Source organism: Fonsecaea monophora (assembly GCF_001642475.1).
Source record: "Fonsecaea monophora strain CBS 269.37 chromosome Unknown Scaff20, whole genome shotgun sequence".
In the NCBI taxonomy this organism is placed as follows: Eukaryota; Fungi; Ascomycota; class Eurotiomycetes; order Chaetothyriales; family Herpotrichiellaceae; genus Fonsecaea; species Fonsecaea monophora.
In genome coordinates this window covers 161,635-176,760 of record NW_019173951.1, presented here as the reverse complement: position 1 = coordinate 176,760, position 15,126 = coordinate 161,635, and the positions used below count along the sequence as shown (strand labels likewise).

The 15,126-nt window shown below is 51.9% G+C and overlaps 5 protein-coding genes across 5 annotated transcripts; 4 read left to right on the top strand and 1 right to left on the bottom strand.

Annotated features, from left to right (window-relative positions):
- Nucleotides 1-267: 267 nt before the first annotated feature.
- Nucleotides 268-1,820, bottom strand: AYO21_03881 (hypothetical protein; the record flags this gene model as incomplete). Its single annotated transcript, XM_022653854.1, has 3 exons — nucleotides 268-714; nucleotides 764-1,735; nucleotides 1,800-1,820. The coding sequence occupies 3 exons, from the start codon at nucleotides 1,818-1,820 to the stop codon at nucleotides 268-270; spliced, it is 1,440 nt and encodes a 479-aa protein (XP_022513830.1).
- An 810-nt stretch (nucleotides 1,821-2,630) lies between these two features.
- Nucleotides 2,631-4,212, top strand: AYO21_03880 (hypothetical protein; the record flags this gene model as incomplete). Its single annotated transcript, XM_022653853.1, has 4 exons — nucleotides 2,631-2,798; nucleotides 2,850-3,111; nucleotides 3,158-3,349; nucleotides 3,398-4,212. The coding sequence occupies 4 exons, from the start codon at nucleotides 2,631-2,633 to the stop codon at nucleotides 4,210-4,212; spliced, it is 1,437 nt and encodes a 478-aa protein (XP_022513829.1).
- A 2,054-nt stretch (nucleotides 4,213-6,266) lies between these two features.
- Nucleotides 6,267-8,576, top strand: AYO21_03879 (hypothetical protein; the record flags this gene model as incomplete). Its single annotated transcript, XM_022653852.1, has 1 exon — nucleotides 6,267-8,576. The coding sequence occupies one exon, from the start codon at nucleotides 6,267-6,269 to the stop codon at nucleotides 8,574-8,576; it is 2,310 nt and encodes a 769-aa protein (XP_022513828.1).
- Nucleotides 8,577-9,517: 941 nt separating this feature from the next.
- AYO21_03878 (hypothetical protein) lies at nucleotides 9,518-11,327 on the top strand (the record flags this gene model as incomplete). The annotated part of the gene is made up of 2 exons (XM_022653851.1): nucleotides 9,518-10,466; nucleotides 10,588-11,327. 2 exons carry the CDS (start codon nucleotides 9,518-9,520, stop codon nucleotides 11,325-11,327), a joined length of 1,689 nt encoding a protein of 562 aa, XP_022513827.1.
- Nucleotides 11,328-12,410: 1,083 nt separating this feature from the next.
- Nucleotides 12,411-13,753, top strand: AYO21_03877 (hypothetical protein; the record flags this gene model as incomplete). The annotated part of the gene is made up of 4 exons (XM_022653850.1): nucleotides 12,411-12,520; nucleotides 12,592-12,686; nucleotides 12,766-12,916; nucleotides 12,991-13,753. 4 exons carry the CDS (start codon nucleotides 12,411-12,413, stop codon nucleotides 13,751-13,753), a joined length of 1,119 nt encoding a protein of 372 aa, XP_022513826.1.
- Between the last annotated feature and the right edge of the window lie 1,373 nt (nucleotides 13,754-15,126).

Below are 15,126 nucleotides of genomic sequence, written 5' to 3'. Positions count from 1 at the left end.
TACAACCATGAGCAATTACGGTGGTGTCAATGTGCAGGGCTCTAGATGCATTTGCAACCCTTTGATCTCGGCTATCGCGACGCTATCTCAGCCATTTCGATCTGTATCTTCAGAGTATTACATCGCTTGGGTATTCTCTGTAGACGCCCAGCACTAGTATCTGTGAGTGACCGAAAGACACTGTGTAATATACAAGGTCGGACACCAATCTCACGACAAATGAAAAGATAAGATCGAGCAGTATCTATTTCCTCAACAGGGCCAATCCTACTTCATAGAGCGAAGGACCTCTGCATACAAAATGTCAGACTCTCGGCGCGCTGTCCTCGCACTATATCTAGAGTTCTGTGAAAAAACCCGCGTGATGCCATCGACCTCATCCGATGGTCTTGAGCCCGGAAATGTGTCTGCCGCCTTACTGTTGTAGACCTCCTCCATGTGCTTCTCGACTCCTTTGTCCGTGGTTGACGCCCATGAGCCGAGATGGTCTGGTATCCACGACTCCCGTCGCACCGCTGCTTGCGTCTGTCCTGCGAGGGAGCTTGCGTCAATGATTTCCAGATTCATCGATCTGTCCATGGAATCTCGCTGCACCAGGTCCACCAGCTTGGAGAGGATATTCAACTCGAGTTTCAACTTGACACTGTAGACGAAGCCTTTGATGCTTTCTTGGTAGAGCTGGAGACGCTTGTATTGTAGCATGACCAGCGCCGTCTGGAAGATTGTCAGTTATGGACATGGTCTGGATTCGTTGATAGCTTACGTCCATGCAGATAATCATAACATTGATGGTCAAGAGCTGCCAAATCATACTCCGAGTGTTTTCCTTGGAAATGACTCTGAGCAAAACCATCGTCTTCCACACGTAGAGCCCGGAAATGATCAGCTCCTGGAGCGTGATGATTGTCATCTGAATATGCTCCACGTAAAAGTACGCTTGGGCAAACTTTGGATTGGGTGAATATGCGTGGCCCCAGTCCAGAATCACCGTAGGGCCTCCGATGAACACACTGGTGACAATAATCATCCACTTCACTGCCCTCAGAATGTTGACATTATCGAGGATCAATCCCAACCGCGAGTACAGGACAAGAGATTGGCAGGTAATCATGCACAGCCATCCCGAGTCGAGCAGAAGCCCACTCAGCCAAAAGTCGCAGATGTTAAAGTAACTCAACGTCATCCCCAGCGTGTACGACACGACGCCATAGTTGCAGATGCTCAAGCTCCAGAAATATAGGCCTGTCTTTCTCTTAAAGGTGGTCAAAATCAGAAGCACCATTTCTAGGGAGTTGTAGAAGGCCAATGCGATGGACAGGGTGACGATAACGGAGGTGGCTGTATATTGGCCATCGAACGGCCTTTTCCTCACGGCGTTCTGGTAGTAATTGTCAGAGGACATATCTGGAGGCAGCAATGAGCTATCTTGGAAGCATGGTGTCTGGCATTTGTGGTTGCTGCTGTCAGGTAGCAGATACAGGAGCTTGTTGTCGTGAGGCGATAGCAGCGATCGTAAACTCTTGCGGAAGAATATTGGCGTTGGAAAAGGTGCGCCCAGAGGGATGGGCCTCCCCGTAGCCTCTGAGAGATAGGCATACTTTGCGCCAGCGGGTTGAAGAAAGTCGACAAGTGCTTGAGCGTTGGTGAGTGGTTCAGTGGGTTCATCTCCGCCTTGGGACCTTGGGATCCACGGATCCTCTTCGCCCCTCCCCCACGTTTCGCCACCTGCGTTCAGCTGGGACTCGGCGCAGCCCAGAAGACACCCAGAGACGCAGATGCCCAGATTTCATATCACACACCATGACACGCGCACCAACCATCGTGACTAACAAGAACAGGCATACCCAGCCTCTCGACTGGGGTAGCAGCAAATCGCAACGTTTCAATGACGTTCTGATCGCAGTGCCTCAGAGCCATCGGACGAGATCCCGAGTGATTAACCCTCCACAAGGTGGCCTTGCCCAGGTTTCTTCTGTCAATGTCAACTCGACATCTTGATGAAATGTGAAATGCCATGTCTCGAGCCTACCCCTCTCGCCTTGTTTTTGCTTCTGCCTTCCTTGGGGATAGGCCAAGGAGTGCTTCACGGTATCACTGGGGTCGAAGAATGTCTGGTCAGTCATATGCTTAGATGGCTGTGTACCAAACACATCTCTCCAAGAAAGCATCAATGCTGATCTACGCTCAGCAACCAGGTATGTCCTAGCTGGATTCATTCTCCGTATCAGCTGTTCATCAGTTTCTGCGGTCAGAAGGACCGGGTACACACCCGTTGGCCCAGAGATTCCTGACGACTGGTGCCCAGTCTGTGCTTGAGCGAAAGGAGACCTAGTCTGGCACGCGGATTTGTTCCTCACGCGCTTCCAATATCCAGTATTGGGTTAGGTGTATAACAGATGATGCACCTCGAGATATCGGAGGGCATCCCGACAGCGCTAGACCCCGGATTTCGCAGAATCGGTCGGGCTTTCTGACACCAATGATAGCACACGACTGATGTTCCCTTCGACAACTAGAAGGCAAAAGGCAAAATACTATAACTATGGCACCGTGGCACATCCCTGAATGGAGTATCCTGACACATTGTCGGAAGACAGCTGTTGAAGCACGACTCCTGCTATTTCTCCAAAATGAATCAAGAGAAGATTGACGACAAATCCCTCGGTGCTCAAGAGGCTGAGTATCGCTCGTATAGCGTGGACGAAGGTGGACGCCGCCTCTCTATAACTGGACGACGGGTTTCTATCGTTGACGACGTCTTTGGGGAGATTGTTGAAGGTGGTCCGAATTACCGCAATGTCCGTGGTTTCCAGAAAGATGTCCCGCACAAGACTGACGACGCTCTCTAGGTCGGTTGGTTGGGAACAGCCATTCTCATGATGAAGACCCAGATTGGTCTCGGGGTCCTATCGATTCCAGCAGTTTTCGACGTCCTCGGCATGATCCCTGGAATCATATGCCTGATAACGATTGCTGTCATCACCACATGGTCAGACTATATTGTCGGTGTTTTCAAGCTTCGACACCGCTCTGTCTATAGCATTGATGATGTTGGCTACCTGTTGTTTGGTCGTATCGGGCGCGAGATTTTTGGTCTGGCATTTGTGCTTTGTGAGTTCATCTAACCAGCAATGGTTCTCCTCCTAACATTATACAGACTGGATCTTCGTCGCTGGTGCTGGCATGCTCGGCATCTCGATTGGCCTGAACGCAGTGTCCACACATGGAGCATGTACTGCCGTTTTTGTCGCTGTTGCTGCGATAATCGGATTCTGCCTCTCCAGTATTCAGACACTGAGCAAGATATCGTGGCTTGCTTGGGTGGGAGTGATATGCATCTTGACTGCAAGTATGTTATTTGTGGGAGAGTCGTCAAGACAACGCTGACCTTGTATAGTTTTCACCGTCACCATCGCTGTTGGTGTACAGGATCGGCCTGCCGATGCACCTACAGAAGGTGTCTTTGTGTCGGATTACAAGATCACGAACAACCCGTCCTTCACCGACGCAATCTCGGCTTGTTCGTCCCTGGTATTCGCTTACGCCGGCACACCAGCTTTCTTTTCGATCGTTTCTGAGATGCGAGATCCTCGACAATACACACGGTCTCTCATTATCTGCCAGAGTGTTGTTACCGCGACATACATCACCATCGGTGTGGTGGTCTATTATTATGCCGGCTCGTATGTGGCGTCTCCGGCTCTGGGATCAGCTGGTGCCCTCCTTAAAAAGGTTGCCTATGGTTTTGCTCTCCCAGGGCTGATTGTTACAACGACTCTGGTCATCCACTTACCGGCCAAGTACATTTTTGTGCGACTTTTGCGTGGCACCCATCACCTTACTGAGGGCACTGCCAGACATTGGATTACCTGGCTAGGCTGTACGGGTGGGAATGCCATCATCGCCTATATTATTGCAAGTGCCATTCCCGTCTTCGGTGGCCTAGTGTCCCTCATTGGTGCTTTGCTCGGAACTCTCATGTCGTTCCAGCCCATGGGTTGTATGTGGCTGTACGACAACTGGGGCAAATTCAAGGCCGAGCGGACTACCAAACTGACTCTGATGGTCTGCTGGAGTGTCTTTGTGATTGTATCGGGCACTTTTTTGATGATTGGGGGCACCTATGGGTCGGTCGTCGGCATCATTGACTCATACAAGGCCTCTGGTGGCTCTGCCGCATGGTCGTGTGCTGACAACTCGAACTCGGTATGAGATTACTCTATGTTGGAGGACTATGGGCTTTGTGATAAATGTATGTCAAAGGTACAGGACATTCGTTAGCTCTTGGGTCTGGGTTGCTTCGCAGAGAATGCTCGACCACGTTGACCATGTAGTCATTGCAATAGCCTTAACCTGAGTTCAAATGTCTCTTCCTCCAGTTTTGGCTAGTAGCTAGGTTGCCTCGGTAGGTTCCATCACTAATCCAGGAGGTGGAAGACCCCTGGGGTTGGAGGAAAGTCAGTGCCCAAGTCATAGAGACGAATTTTGTCCTTCTCACCCGGCCAGATTCACCGAGCGGTTCCACCTACAGCTACCACTGAAGTCGTCCAAGGCTTGGCCCTCCCCCCCCCCCCCCTCTCTGAATGCGTCACAAAAACGGTCAGACCGAACACCATACCAGCCCGTAGCGGGTGAAGGACCTGCTAGGAAGGCAGATGAGGTTGCCTCACCACGTGACCCTCGTGAAGAAGCGTCAGCAAACCAGGGGTTAATGCACATATCTGTACGTCCTGTTATGAGGGAACCGACAAACGATTGCCTCATCCCAACGATAGGCACGAGCGTGGGGTAGACCTCACTTCAAAACCAGTCTTGTTTGCAGTCGGTCTTGCAGCTTGCAGCCTGTTCCCTCCAGCGCAACTGCGTTGTAATTAGAACTCTCACATCAATCCTGGCAATGTCAGAACACGACAGCTTTTTGAAAGCCTGCGCGGACTGGGCTCGCGGCGAAAGTCATTTCTCACGACAGGGTAAACTGCTTGTATTGAACAAATACAATATTCAGCAACCCTCCCTGAAAGATGTGACAGCTCGTTACACATATCCTTTCCCTAAGAATAAGCTGACGCAGACCGTAGTTCAATAACACCCAGTTCATCCATGTCTTTGAGCCGGTATTACTTGGGAAGAAGAAGGGAATAGCGAAGCTAGTGGCATTACATACAATGAGTCCTGCACGGTTGGAGGGAAACACGTGAGCCTAGGAGACGATTTTACAATAGAACCGGGCCACAATCTACACATAACGCCACAAGGAGAATTTTTGTTTGCCGAAATGGACCAGCGAACACAGAAAATATTCCCTGCCACGAAAGAGAACCCGTCGTTCGACTCACCACGGATCAAGAGTGAACCGGGCAAGGAGCAGCGTGAAACGAAGGGCCGCAGCCATCGACGCCGTATTCTAAACTCAGACCTATCATCAACGAAAAATGGTATCTCTGAACTAGGATTGGTCCCTCCAAGACACGCGCTTTCGATCGGTCAAAATTCGAGGCCGTCGATGAACAGGGGCATCAAAAAAGGATGGTGAAGCATAATTTGGCTACAGCGATTGTTGGAAATGCAGCACTGGCACCCTCCACCTTCCACGCTAACCCGAAATCACAGCAAAGTTGCGTGTTGCGCAAGTTTGTTACGAACCGTCAATCTGGACCGGCGCAGACCGCTTCGTTCATATACTCTTTTCTTCGCAATGGCCGAACCAAATCATTCATGTCCATGCTGTTCCCTGCTGTTCCTGACTCCCATCTCCTCGCTAGACGTGAGGACAATCCACCGCCGTATCCTTGGACCCACGTAAGTGTGACGCACACTCTCCTCGGTCTTCATGCAATGCGAAACTGTCGACCTCAAAGCCTGCCTTTACTTGTCCAATGTGCGTGAGGAACAATTCTTCCGGTGAAACCTCCCATCGCATATTGAACGGCTTTGCACGCAAGTGGAACTAGGAGGAAGAGTGGAAGCAAACAAAACTACGGCTGAGCCCAATAAGCGGAATAACGGGAACTGCGTGCGAACATGTGAGGTTGCAAGCGCACCAATCAGAACCCCAGCTTTCCACTCCTCCGACCGCACTTCAAACATCGCCTACACGAACCCAACCGTCTAACATCTACTTGTACAGTAGAACACACTTCTCACTAGATGGATTGAAACTGTACGAGTATGCACTGATGCATTTGGACTACAGATAGTCCCAGCCACGCTCGGGGGCCTCCACGAATCTTCAAACCTTTCCCTCAAAGTCGACTCCTCCGGCCAACATGTCCAGTAGAGTCAGCGCGCATGGCTCGGTGGGCATGCCGCGGATTCAGGATGTCCTTCGCACCCCCGAAGATCTCGAAAAGATCACAAGTTTAAAGGCAGAAATCAATCGTAAAAAGGGGGATGTGGATGCCAGATTAAGAGAAGGATTGCAGGATCATCTGGACACCACGCAAAATGGCATGTCAACCCTATCCGAAGGGCAGAAACTGGTCGGACAAATCAAGGAAGAGATGAAGAGCATTTATGATCTCTGCGAGCAGGCTCAGGCCATCCGCAAGAACTTCCCTCAGTTGGACTATCTCGCAAGAGTACACCGGAATTTCGAGGCCACCCGTGCAATGCAGGCAGGTCTCGACAGTTTCGAGAGAGATTGCTCGTATGTCCAGAGACTTCTAGAACAAGACGAGAGCGATCTGTACAGACAGCCAAATCTCCTGGAAGCCTACATGCGCTTGACGCGACTACGAGACTTTCGAGACGAAGCGTTGGATCAGATTCGGCGAGCAAGAGACTCGAGTCTGGAACAGACACTGCTCGATTGGTTTCAACAGCTAGACAACATCGTCGAGCTCTTCGATGAGCATATTGGATTCATTTGCATGAATCTCATCGACCTGGTTCAACGTGCTGATGACACCAGCATCATCGTAAGGTTAGCCATCGTCCTTGCTTCGGAGGAGAAGAACGACGATCGCGTTCGAGCGCTCCAAGACGCCCAGAAGGACCATCAAGATCTTGTTAGCAAGTTTACATCTTTCAACATCGGACCCAAAGCAACACGTGGATACAAAGAGAAATTCATGCAGGCTATCGAAAATGTCGCAGAGGGCAAATTCATCCAAACGCGGCAGGAGTTTCAAGAAGATCCTTCCAAACTTAAGAGTCAAACTAGGTGGTTCTTTGAAGACATTAATGCTGTCAAACAAGGAATGCAGAAACTTTTCCCTAGAAAGTGGAAGATCTTCAACACATACGTGGATATCTACCACAAGCAGATGCACGACTTTCTCATGTCTTTTGTGGACGCCGAAGATCTCCGACCCCCACAAATGTTGGGCATTGTCCACTTCATTGATGATTATTACAAGAGAATGAACAAGCTGGGCGTCTCGCAGGCTCAGCTGAAACCACATGTTCTGGATTCACGGGAAGGTGACCTTATCCGCGACTACAGAAACATCATCACTAAAGCCCTCAACTCTTGGATCGATCGAATGTACGTTACCGACAGAAAGAACTTCATGGCCAAAGCGCCAGACGCCATCGAACAGGATCCAGACGGGCATTTCAGAACCAAAACGCTTGGCGATATGTGGCGTATGCTGCATGAGCAAGCCGTTGCAGCAGGCGATTCTGAGCGTGAAGATGTTGTTGAAGGCGTTATGAGCGCCATGTTCGGTGCCCTGAAATCTCGGCAGCAGCAATGGGAGAGGCTGGTCGACGAAGAAGTGGAGCGGTACAAAAACCCAACCTCGGAACAACTTGAAACCTTACAGCAGCTCCAAGACTGGCTTCTCGCTATTGCCAATGATCAGATTGCCTGTGTGGATGATGCTGCTGGCGATGTGCTAGATGATCCCACCGCCCAAAAGGGATACTTGACACGATTCAGAGAGGACTTTGTCAAACTGCCCACTCCACCCTCGGCAAAATTCATGTCTACTAATGGAACCACGGAGCTGGACGCCCTCCGAGATGGCTATGTAGATCTGGCTACTCACTGCATCAACCGATTTGTTCAACTTATATTCAGGGTTGACTTCCGGACCATCATGACGGAGCTATTCGTCCCAGGCAAGTGGTACGAGCAGTCTGCAATGCAACGGATTACCACCACATACGATGACTATATTGGGGACTACAGCGCCGTGCTGCATCCCTCGCTGATTGACATTCTGATTGAAGAGCTTTCAGACGCCCTGCTGGTGAGCTATCTGACATCCATCCGCACCAATCGCGGCGCCAAGTTCAGGCGGGGTGAACCGTTCCCTGCAAGGTTCAGAGACGATGTGCTCGCGGCATTCGCATTCTTCGAAAAATACCCAGACACCTTCAACGAGACAATCAAACCCAAGTGGAAAGCCGTGAACTATACTGTCCAGCTGCTGGAAACTGACAAGAACGACGTCGTCCGGGTGTACGAGCAATTCAAGCGCGAGTTCTGGGACCTTCAACTGAGCTGGGTGGAAGGCGTACTGAAGACTCGCGACGATTGGGATCGTGGCATGATTACCGCAGTTAAGCGAGCAGCCGCAAGCACCTACGCGGAACGTGGTATGGATACAGTCATGGGCAAGGTCAAGTAATCCACATATCAAAGGCATCCTAGTTCCTGCTTGTGATTCCCCTTACCGGAAAGGGTCCCGCCACTCGTCGAGCCACGAAAGATGTTGACTCAGTCGCCCCTACAGGGTCCAGAACGGGTCCTCGATTCTATATATCTCTTCGACAACTATGTACACGTATCCCTCCACTTGCTCATGGGGTTTCACCGAGAGGTTCGAAGCTGGTGATACTCCCCTTCTGTCAAGCAAGTGTTACAAACCATTAAGGAGATTGAAGATACCCCGAGACAAAGGCCACGGACGGAGGGATCGACTGCAACATCAGAGCACATGACGGAATCTCTTTTGTGGCAGTGCAATTACGTCCCAAACGACCATCTTTCGATTCGAGGGATCAAACGAAGAAATATTTATTTTCGATATGGTGGCTCATACCACGTGTGTCGATTGTCGGATTCTAACTCGCTCCAAGCCTTTGACTGCCCAGAGGTCCGGGTTGTGCTTTTCTTTGAGCTTCGTGCACCATATCGCCCCTCCCAAGTCTTTCAAGCGCAACTCAAATCTTCGGTATTCTCTCAAAGCTGTCTTGGCTGGCTCGGCGGAGGTCTGGGCATCTTGGGGTTCCTCCCTGGTTCGCTCCCTGCCAATCGGGGCAAATCATGTTCATCGGCATGTTCGTCCTCCTGGCATTCAGACTTCCTCGATAGCACATCTGAAGTAGCATGGAAATGAGATGTTTTCGCACATGGCTCCTGCTTCGAACGCAATTCGTTCAATGGAGACGTTCAGAGCAGTTCTCCTCGATCCGCCACCTACTGACGTATCCCGAACAGCGAGCGGGAGAATACTTCTCTCTATAAAGCCAGCATATCAGGAGTCCGAGACCTGCTCTGATGACCATGGTAGAGCTTCTAGGCTGTGACTTTTGAACCCTCTGCGTATTCCCAGTCTCTGCTGCAACCATGGTGTTCGAGGCCATCAAAGAGTCATGGAGACTCTTTACTCCCATGGAGAAGAGAAATATTGCCATCTATATTGTCGGAATCATGTTGTACAAATTTGGACTTGAGGCTTTCAACGGTTCAATCGTCGCCCTGGCCACCAACAAATACGACTACGAAGCCTGGCTCACCGATACCACCCCCAAGACCTTTGAGCGCGTGGGCCTGTTGACCGGCCTCAATCAGGCCTTTCAATGTGTGGGCTCGATTTTGATTGCGCCTCTCATCAAACGGTGGCCTACCAAGCTAGTTCTCTCAGTGGCGATAATGGTGTTCGGTGTCATGACGGCCATTCTCCTTGTCGTGGACGCTGGTACCGGCGGGCGTTTCAAGCCTGATAATTGGGGAGATACCCACGACGATGATGACTTTGGATACTACGGCTCCTACAATGCCAATGGGATCATCCCCATCTACTGTGTCAGCGGCATTGCCTATGGAATGGTTGAATTGATCCGACGTGTCATTCCACGAGATATTGTGGGAGGCAACGTCCAAAAGCTTCGACGCATGGACTCGCTCGTTCACATCTTCTACGAAATTTCTGGCACCGCGGGCGCCTTCTGCACGGCTTTGGCTTTGATCCCTTCATTCGGCAACAACTATTCTTTCATCATCACCCCCATTTTCTTCGCTGCCGCTGCAGCCGTTTGGTTCTTCATCTCCAATCTCAACTATAAGAAGCCGTTGAAGGAAGGAGGCAACTACCTCCTAGCCGTGGCCATGGGCTTCTGGCTCTTCTTCGATTCCATCTGGACTGGTTTCAAGATCATCTTCAGCTCTCGCAAGTTTATCTGGCTCTTGCCAGGCTACTCCTTTGCACTCTATGGTCACCGATATCTCGAGAACGGTATTGCGCCCGCTGTGGCTCGACGATATCTAGGGAACTCTGCTTGGTCACAGATCATGGGTAAGTTGAAACACCCACCACATCATCTTTGCCTGCAAAGCCTTCTGCACCAGCTTCCACAGGAGGCTGTCTACGTTTGTTGCAAATATTGCAGCACATCTTTTATACTAACTTTGAAAAGTGGGAGGTAGTAACTTTGGCGAGCTTCTTGGTGCCGGATTTGTCTTTCTCTTCACCAATCTCGTCCAGACTCCGATGCCATGGCTCCGACTCGATGCCCTGATGCTTCTCATAGTATGGTATCTCCCTTACTGGCACCCAAAGCGGGGTGATGTCAATGAAGCCTGGCGCGTCGCCGGCACCTTCATTCCCATCTCGTTCGGTTGGGCAGCTGGCGATGTCTCCCTCGCTGCTTACATCCAGGCCTCGCTCGCCCGCTTAGAGGCCGAAAACAAGGAGGTCTCAGCGTTGGGTGCAGTCATGGCCTTTCTCTATTCGACATACATCGTTATTTATGCCATTTGCTCTCCACTTCTAGGTCGCTACATCGACCGTATCTATGCCAACACAGGCGGCTCTGACGGCGGAAACATCCGGGAAGCCATCAGAAATGTGGGTGGCGTGCAATTTACTGTGATTATGGCAGTTGTGTTCGCCTCAACCTTCATTCCCAAAGGGGCCATGGCTTTCAATCCTAAGATGCTCAATGATGAGGTCCTTGACAAGGATCTTGACCATGAGAGTGAAAATGGGTTTGTGGATGAAAAGGACCGCAAGGCTAGTGCTTTGGATGCGAAGGTGGAGGAGCAAGCGGAAGAAAGGCGTCAGAGTGTCACAAGAGTGTCTGCTGATATCAACGACACCTTTTCGCCAGATCTGAAGCATATCAGAGAGGAAAATGGAGTCCCGCTAAGGACCTAGCTATATCCAACCTCGCCGACCTTGGAGTGGGAAAAAGTGGTGCATATCGCACAGTAGGCGATGTATGGCCACCAGATCTTGATCTTGCTTGATGTGATCACGGGCTTCGGTGCTGGTGCTGGATTCTCAGGTTCGGAGGAGGACATTTCCTCATTGCGTCAGTGCGACGGAGCGAACTATCGATTCCAGTTTAAGCACAGGAAAGGTTGTTCTAACTGGACTACCACTCTGTCATTACCGAGGACATCACGAGTCGTTTGTCTGAATTGTTTCTTCCTGAGCAGCAGAGTTGTCTTACCAGAACCAAAAGCAAGAGTGCAGAACGAAAAACGTGATTTCCCACATTCTGAACATGCCATTCATCCCCTTTCAGGCTGGTGGATTTCTGTCGGTGTTTGATCGGTCTGCACCCTGGGAGCCTTGGATAATGGGGCTTCAGATTGACTCAAGGATTTATGAATATGTTCTTCATCGCATATAATATACCGTGAGAGTTCCCACTGGGACCAAATATGGTGACGCCCGTACCCATAGCTGTCGTACTTGGCCAGCTTTCTTGGATTTGGCCCAGCCAGGCAAGTCCTCTGGTCACGATACACGTCACGGAGCTGCATCCCTGTTCTCTGTGAACCAAGATATATTCAGCAGATTGACGTTCCAGTCGACCTGTCCTGCGTTGGAAGGATCTTGGCGTGCGATGGTGCTGGCCCTCTGCGAAGATCAGTGCATGCCATTCCCCCTTGCAAACGTCCACAACAGCAGCAGCTTCAGTGGAAGAGCGGGAAAACGAAACTCGATATAGAGTCAGTGCACAACGAGTGTAGTCCACTAACCACGAACTCCCCCAACACAATATTGTTTTCAATTAGTGGGGAGGTTGGTCGGGCAGGTGGGCGAGGCTTGGGCAAGGCTGTGCCAAGATCTAGGACTCGCCAAGATTTCATTCCTAATCTAGACTAGTTCACAGCACAACCCCAATTTTCGCTGCGCCCATGGCAATTGAAGATTTTGGGACTTCTCTTCGCAGACACCACCAGCATCCCTCACCTTCTTCTCATCCACCTTCTCAACAACGAACGCAAGATGTCGAACCGTCCTACTGTCGGCATCGTCGGCGGCGATGGCGCCAGCACTGGAGAAACCCATCCCCTGCCAGCCGTCTTCAGCGCTCCCATTCGTCCTGATATTGTCCAGTATGATTCCCTCTCCGACGCAGCAAATATCGATTACAATTCCCACGGCAGTGAGCTAACGGCTAGATCAGGACCGTCCACGCTGGAATGGCCAAGAACAAGAGACAACCATATGCCGTGAGCGAGAAGGCAGGCGAGCAGACATCAGCCGAGTCATGGGGCACAGGTGCGTTCTAGGGAGAAAATTCCAAAACCAACGTGGTTGAGACGGGCGTGGGAAACTAACACGAGAGGAAAATTTGCAGGTCGCGCTGTCGCACGTATTCCTCGTGTCTCTGGCGGTGGTACACATAGAGCAGGTCAGGCTGCGTTCGGTAACCAATGTCGATCCGGCCGTATGTTCGCACCCACAAAGGTCTGGAGGAAGTGGCATCAGAAGATCAACTTGGGCCAGAAGTAAGAGACAACTACAATTTGCTACCGGTGCTGCTTGGGACAACTCTTCTAACGGTGGTTTTTTTCGCTTACAGGCGCTTTGCTACCGCATCTGCCATTGCTGCCAGCTCTGTCCCGGCTCTCCTCCTCGCCCGCGGCCACCGCATCTCCACCGTCCCCGAAGTGCCGCTCGTCATCTCAAGCAAGGTCTTTGAAGGTGCCGCCCTCGTCAAGACCTCCGCCGCCGCCGCTCTTCTCAAGGCCGTTGGCGCGGGCCCAGATATCGTCAAGGTCCAGAAGTCCCGCAAATTGCGCGCCGGCAAGGGTAAGATGCGAAACCGCCGACACCGCCAGCGCCGCGGGCCTTTGGTAGTCTACAACCCAGAGGTCGACGGCAAGGAGCTCGTTCGGGCATTCCGCAACATCCCTGGCGTCGAGACCTCGTCGGTCTTCGCGCTGAACCTCCTCCAGCTCGCCCCTGGTGGTCACTTGGGTCGGTTCGTCATCTGGACCTCTGGTGCATTTGGTGCTCTGGACACCATCTACGGCTCGACGACCGAAGCTTCGACCCTGAAGAAGGACTTCCTTTTGCCGTCCAACGTCGTCTCAAACGCCGACATCACCCGCCTCATCAACAGCTCCGAGATCCAGTCCGTGCTCCGCGAGCCCAAGGGCTATGCCACCACCAAGCGCGCCGGTGTCCAGAAGAAGAACCCGCTGCGCAACAGACAGGTGCTGCTCCGCCTCAACCCCTACGCTGCGCAGTACTCCAAGGACAAGATTGGGCAGAAGGGCGTGGACCACGGCAAGCCAGAGCGTGTCAATGAGAAATTCCAAGAGGTTTTGCACGAGAACTAGAGCGAAAAAAATGGTTTGGACGATCTTTCCCTTTTTTATCGAAGAGTTCGGGAATGCGAGGGTCGAGTGGGTTCAATGCAAGACACTCTGACACACTGGACGGTGGATGCTGGACGTGCGGGCGCTGGCGCTGGACTGTGAACACCTCATGGCTCTGTCTGACGGTCTGAGCAGCCATGCAGCGACGGCCTATGGCCAACGTCAATTGAGTGGAGTGGTGTTTCCCTTATTTCCAGCAGACATGACAGTGAGAGAATCAGGAAACATGCAATGCAATTTCCCCTGCACCGACCATTTTTCTTCATCATCAATGTCTTTGTTATTGATCTGCCTTCCTGTTTTCCCCAGCAAAGTATGTGATAGTGAGAGGGACCCACTGGACTCGTCCTCGACTCTGGCCGCCATAACTTTCACACTCACACTGTAGTCGTGGAGAGGTATACACACAGAGTATCCGGAGTACCGTTGCCCTCCTTACCTGCAGCCTCGACGGAGAGGACGTCAGACCTGCGCCCCATCCTCGCAATGCAGGACCCCGAACCCGAATAGAGGTGAACCCGTACCACCCTCCTCCTCTTTGTCCTTTGAAACCACCTCCTCTGACGTGACCTACCTCGTCCAGCCTGCATGCACACACACACTCTCTCTCTCTCTCACGCTCGAGCACACCGCCCACCCATCCATCCACGCGCGAAGCGGGACTCGGGAAAAGGATGTCCAGCTGAGCTCCGTCCATCCCAGCCCTAGCCCCAGTCGTTGTCTGTCTGCTTGCTCCCGCTCCCCGTCCCCCTCCCGCCTTCGCGTGGCAGCCAGCCAGCCAGCCACCCGAAAAAGGCTTTTTCTCCTTGCATCGTGACATGTCATGCCGTGTCGTGTCGCGTGGTGGTCTCACTCGTGCATTTCCGGGGCACCCTCCACCAACACATTACCTCGTACCTACTACCCAACTCTCTGTTGGGTCATCCCCCCTCCCTTTCTGTCTGCAGATATACATGCACGGCATACAAGCCTTCTCGTGCATCATGTGGGTAGGTAGGTAGTTAGGTAGGTATGCAGATGACCGTCGCTCTTTCGACCCTGTCAACTCCACTCTCGAGGGTGCCCGTGATGTTTTCCTGGCAAAACTCTGACTGACCGAGTGCTTGCTTCCTCGTGGCTCGTGGCGCTGCTGTCCACTCCACTCCATACGCCGCGCACCACACCACAAACCTACCTGCATGCATACACACAGGAATGGTCCAGGCCCCCCTTCCTTGCCTTGTTGGGCACACACATACCAACAGAGGGAGAGGGGGGGTGGAAAGAAGAGAGGGAGGGTGGCAGGAATAGCAACGACACCCGGACCAGAGGCACCCAAGAGGTAGTCAATTAAG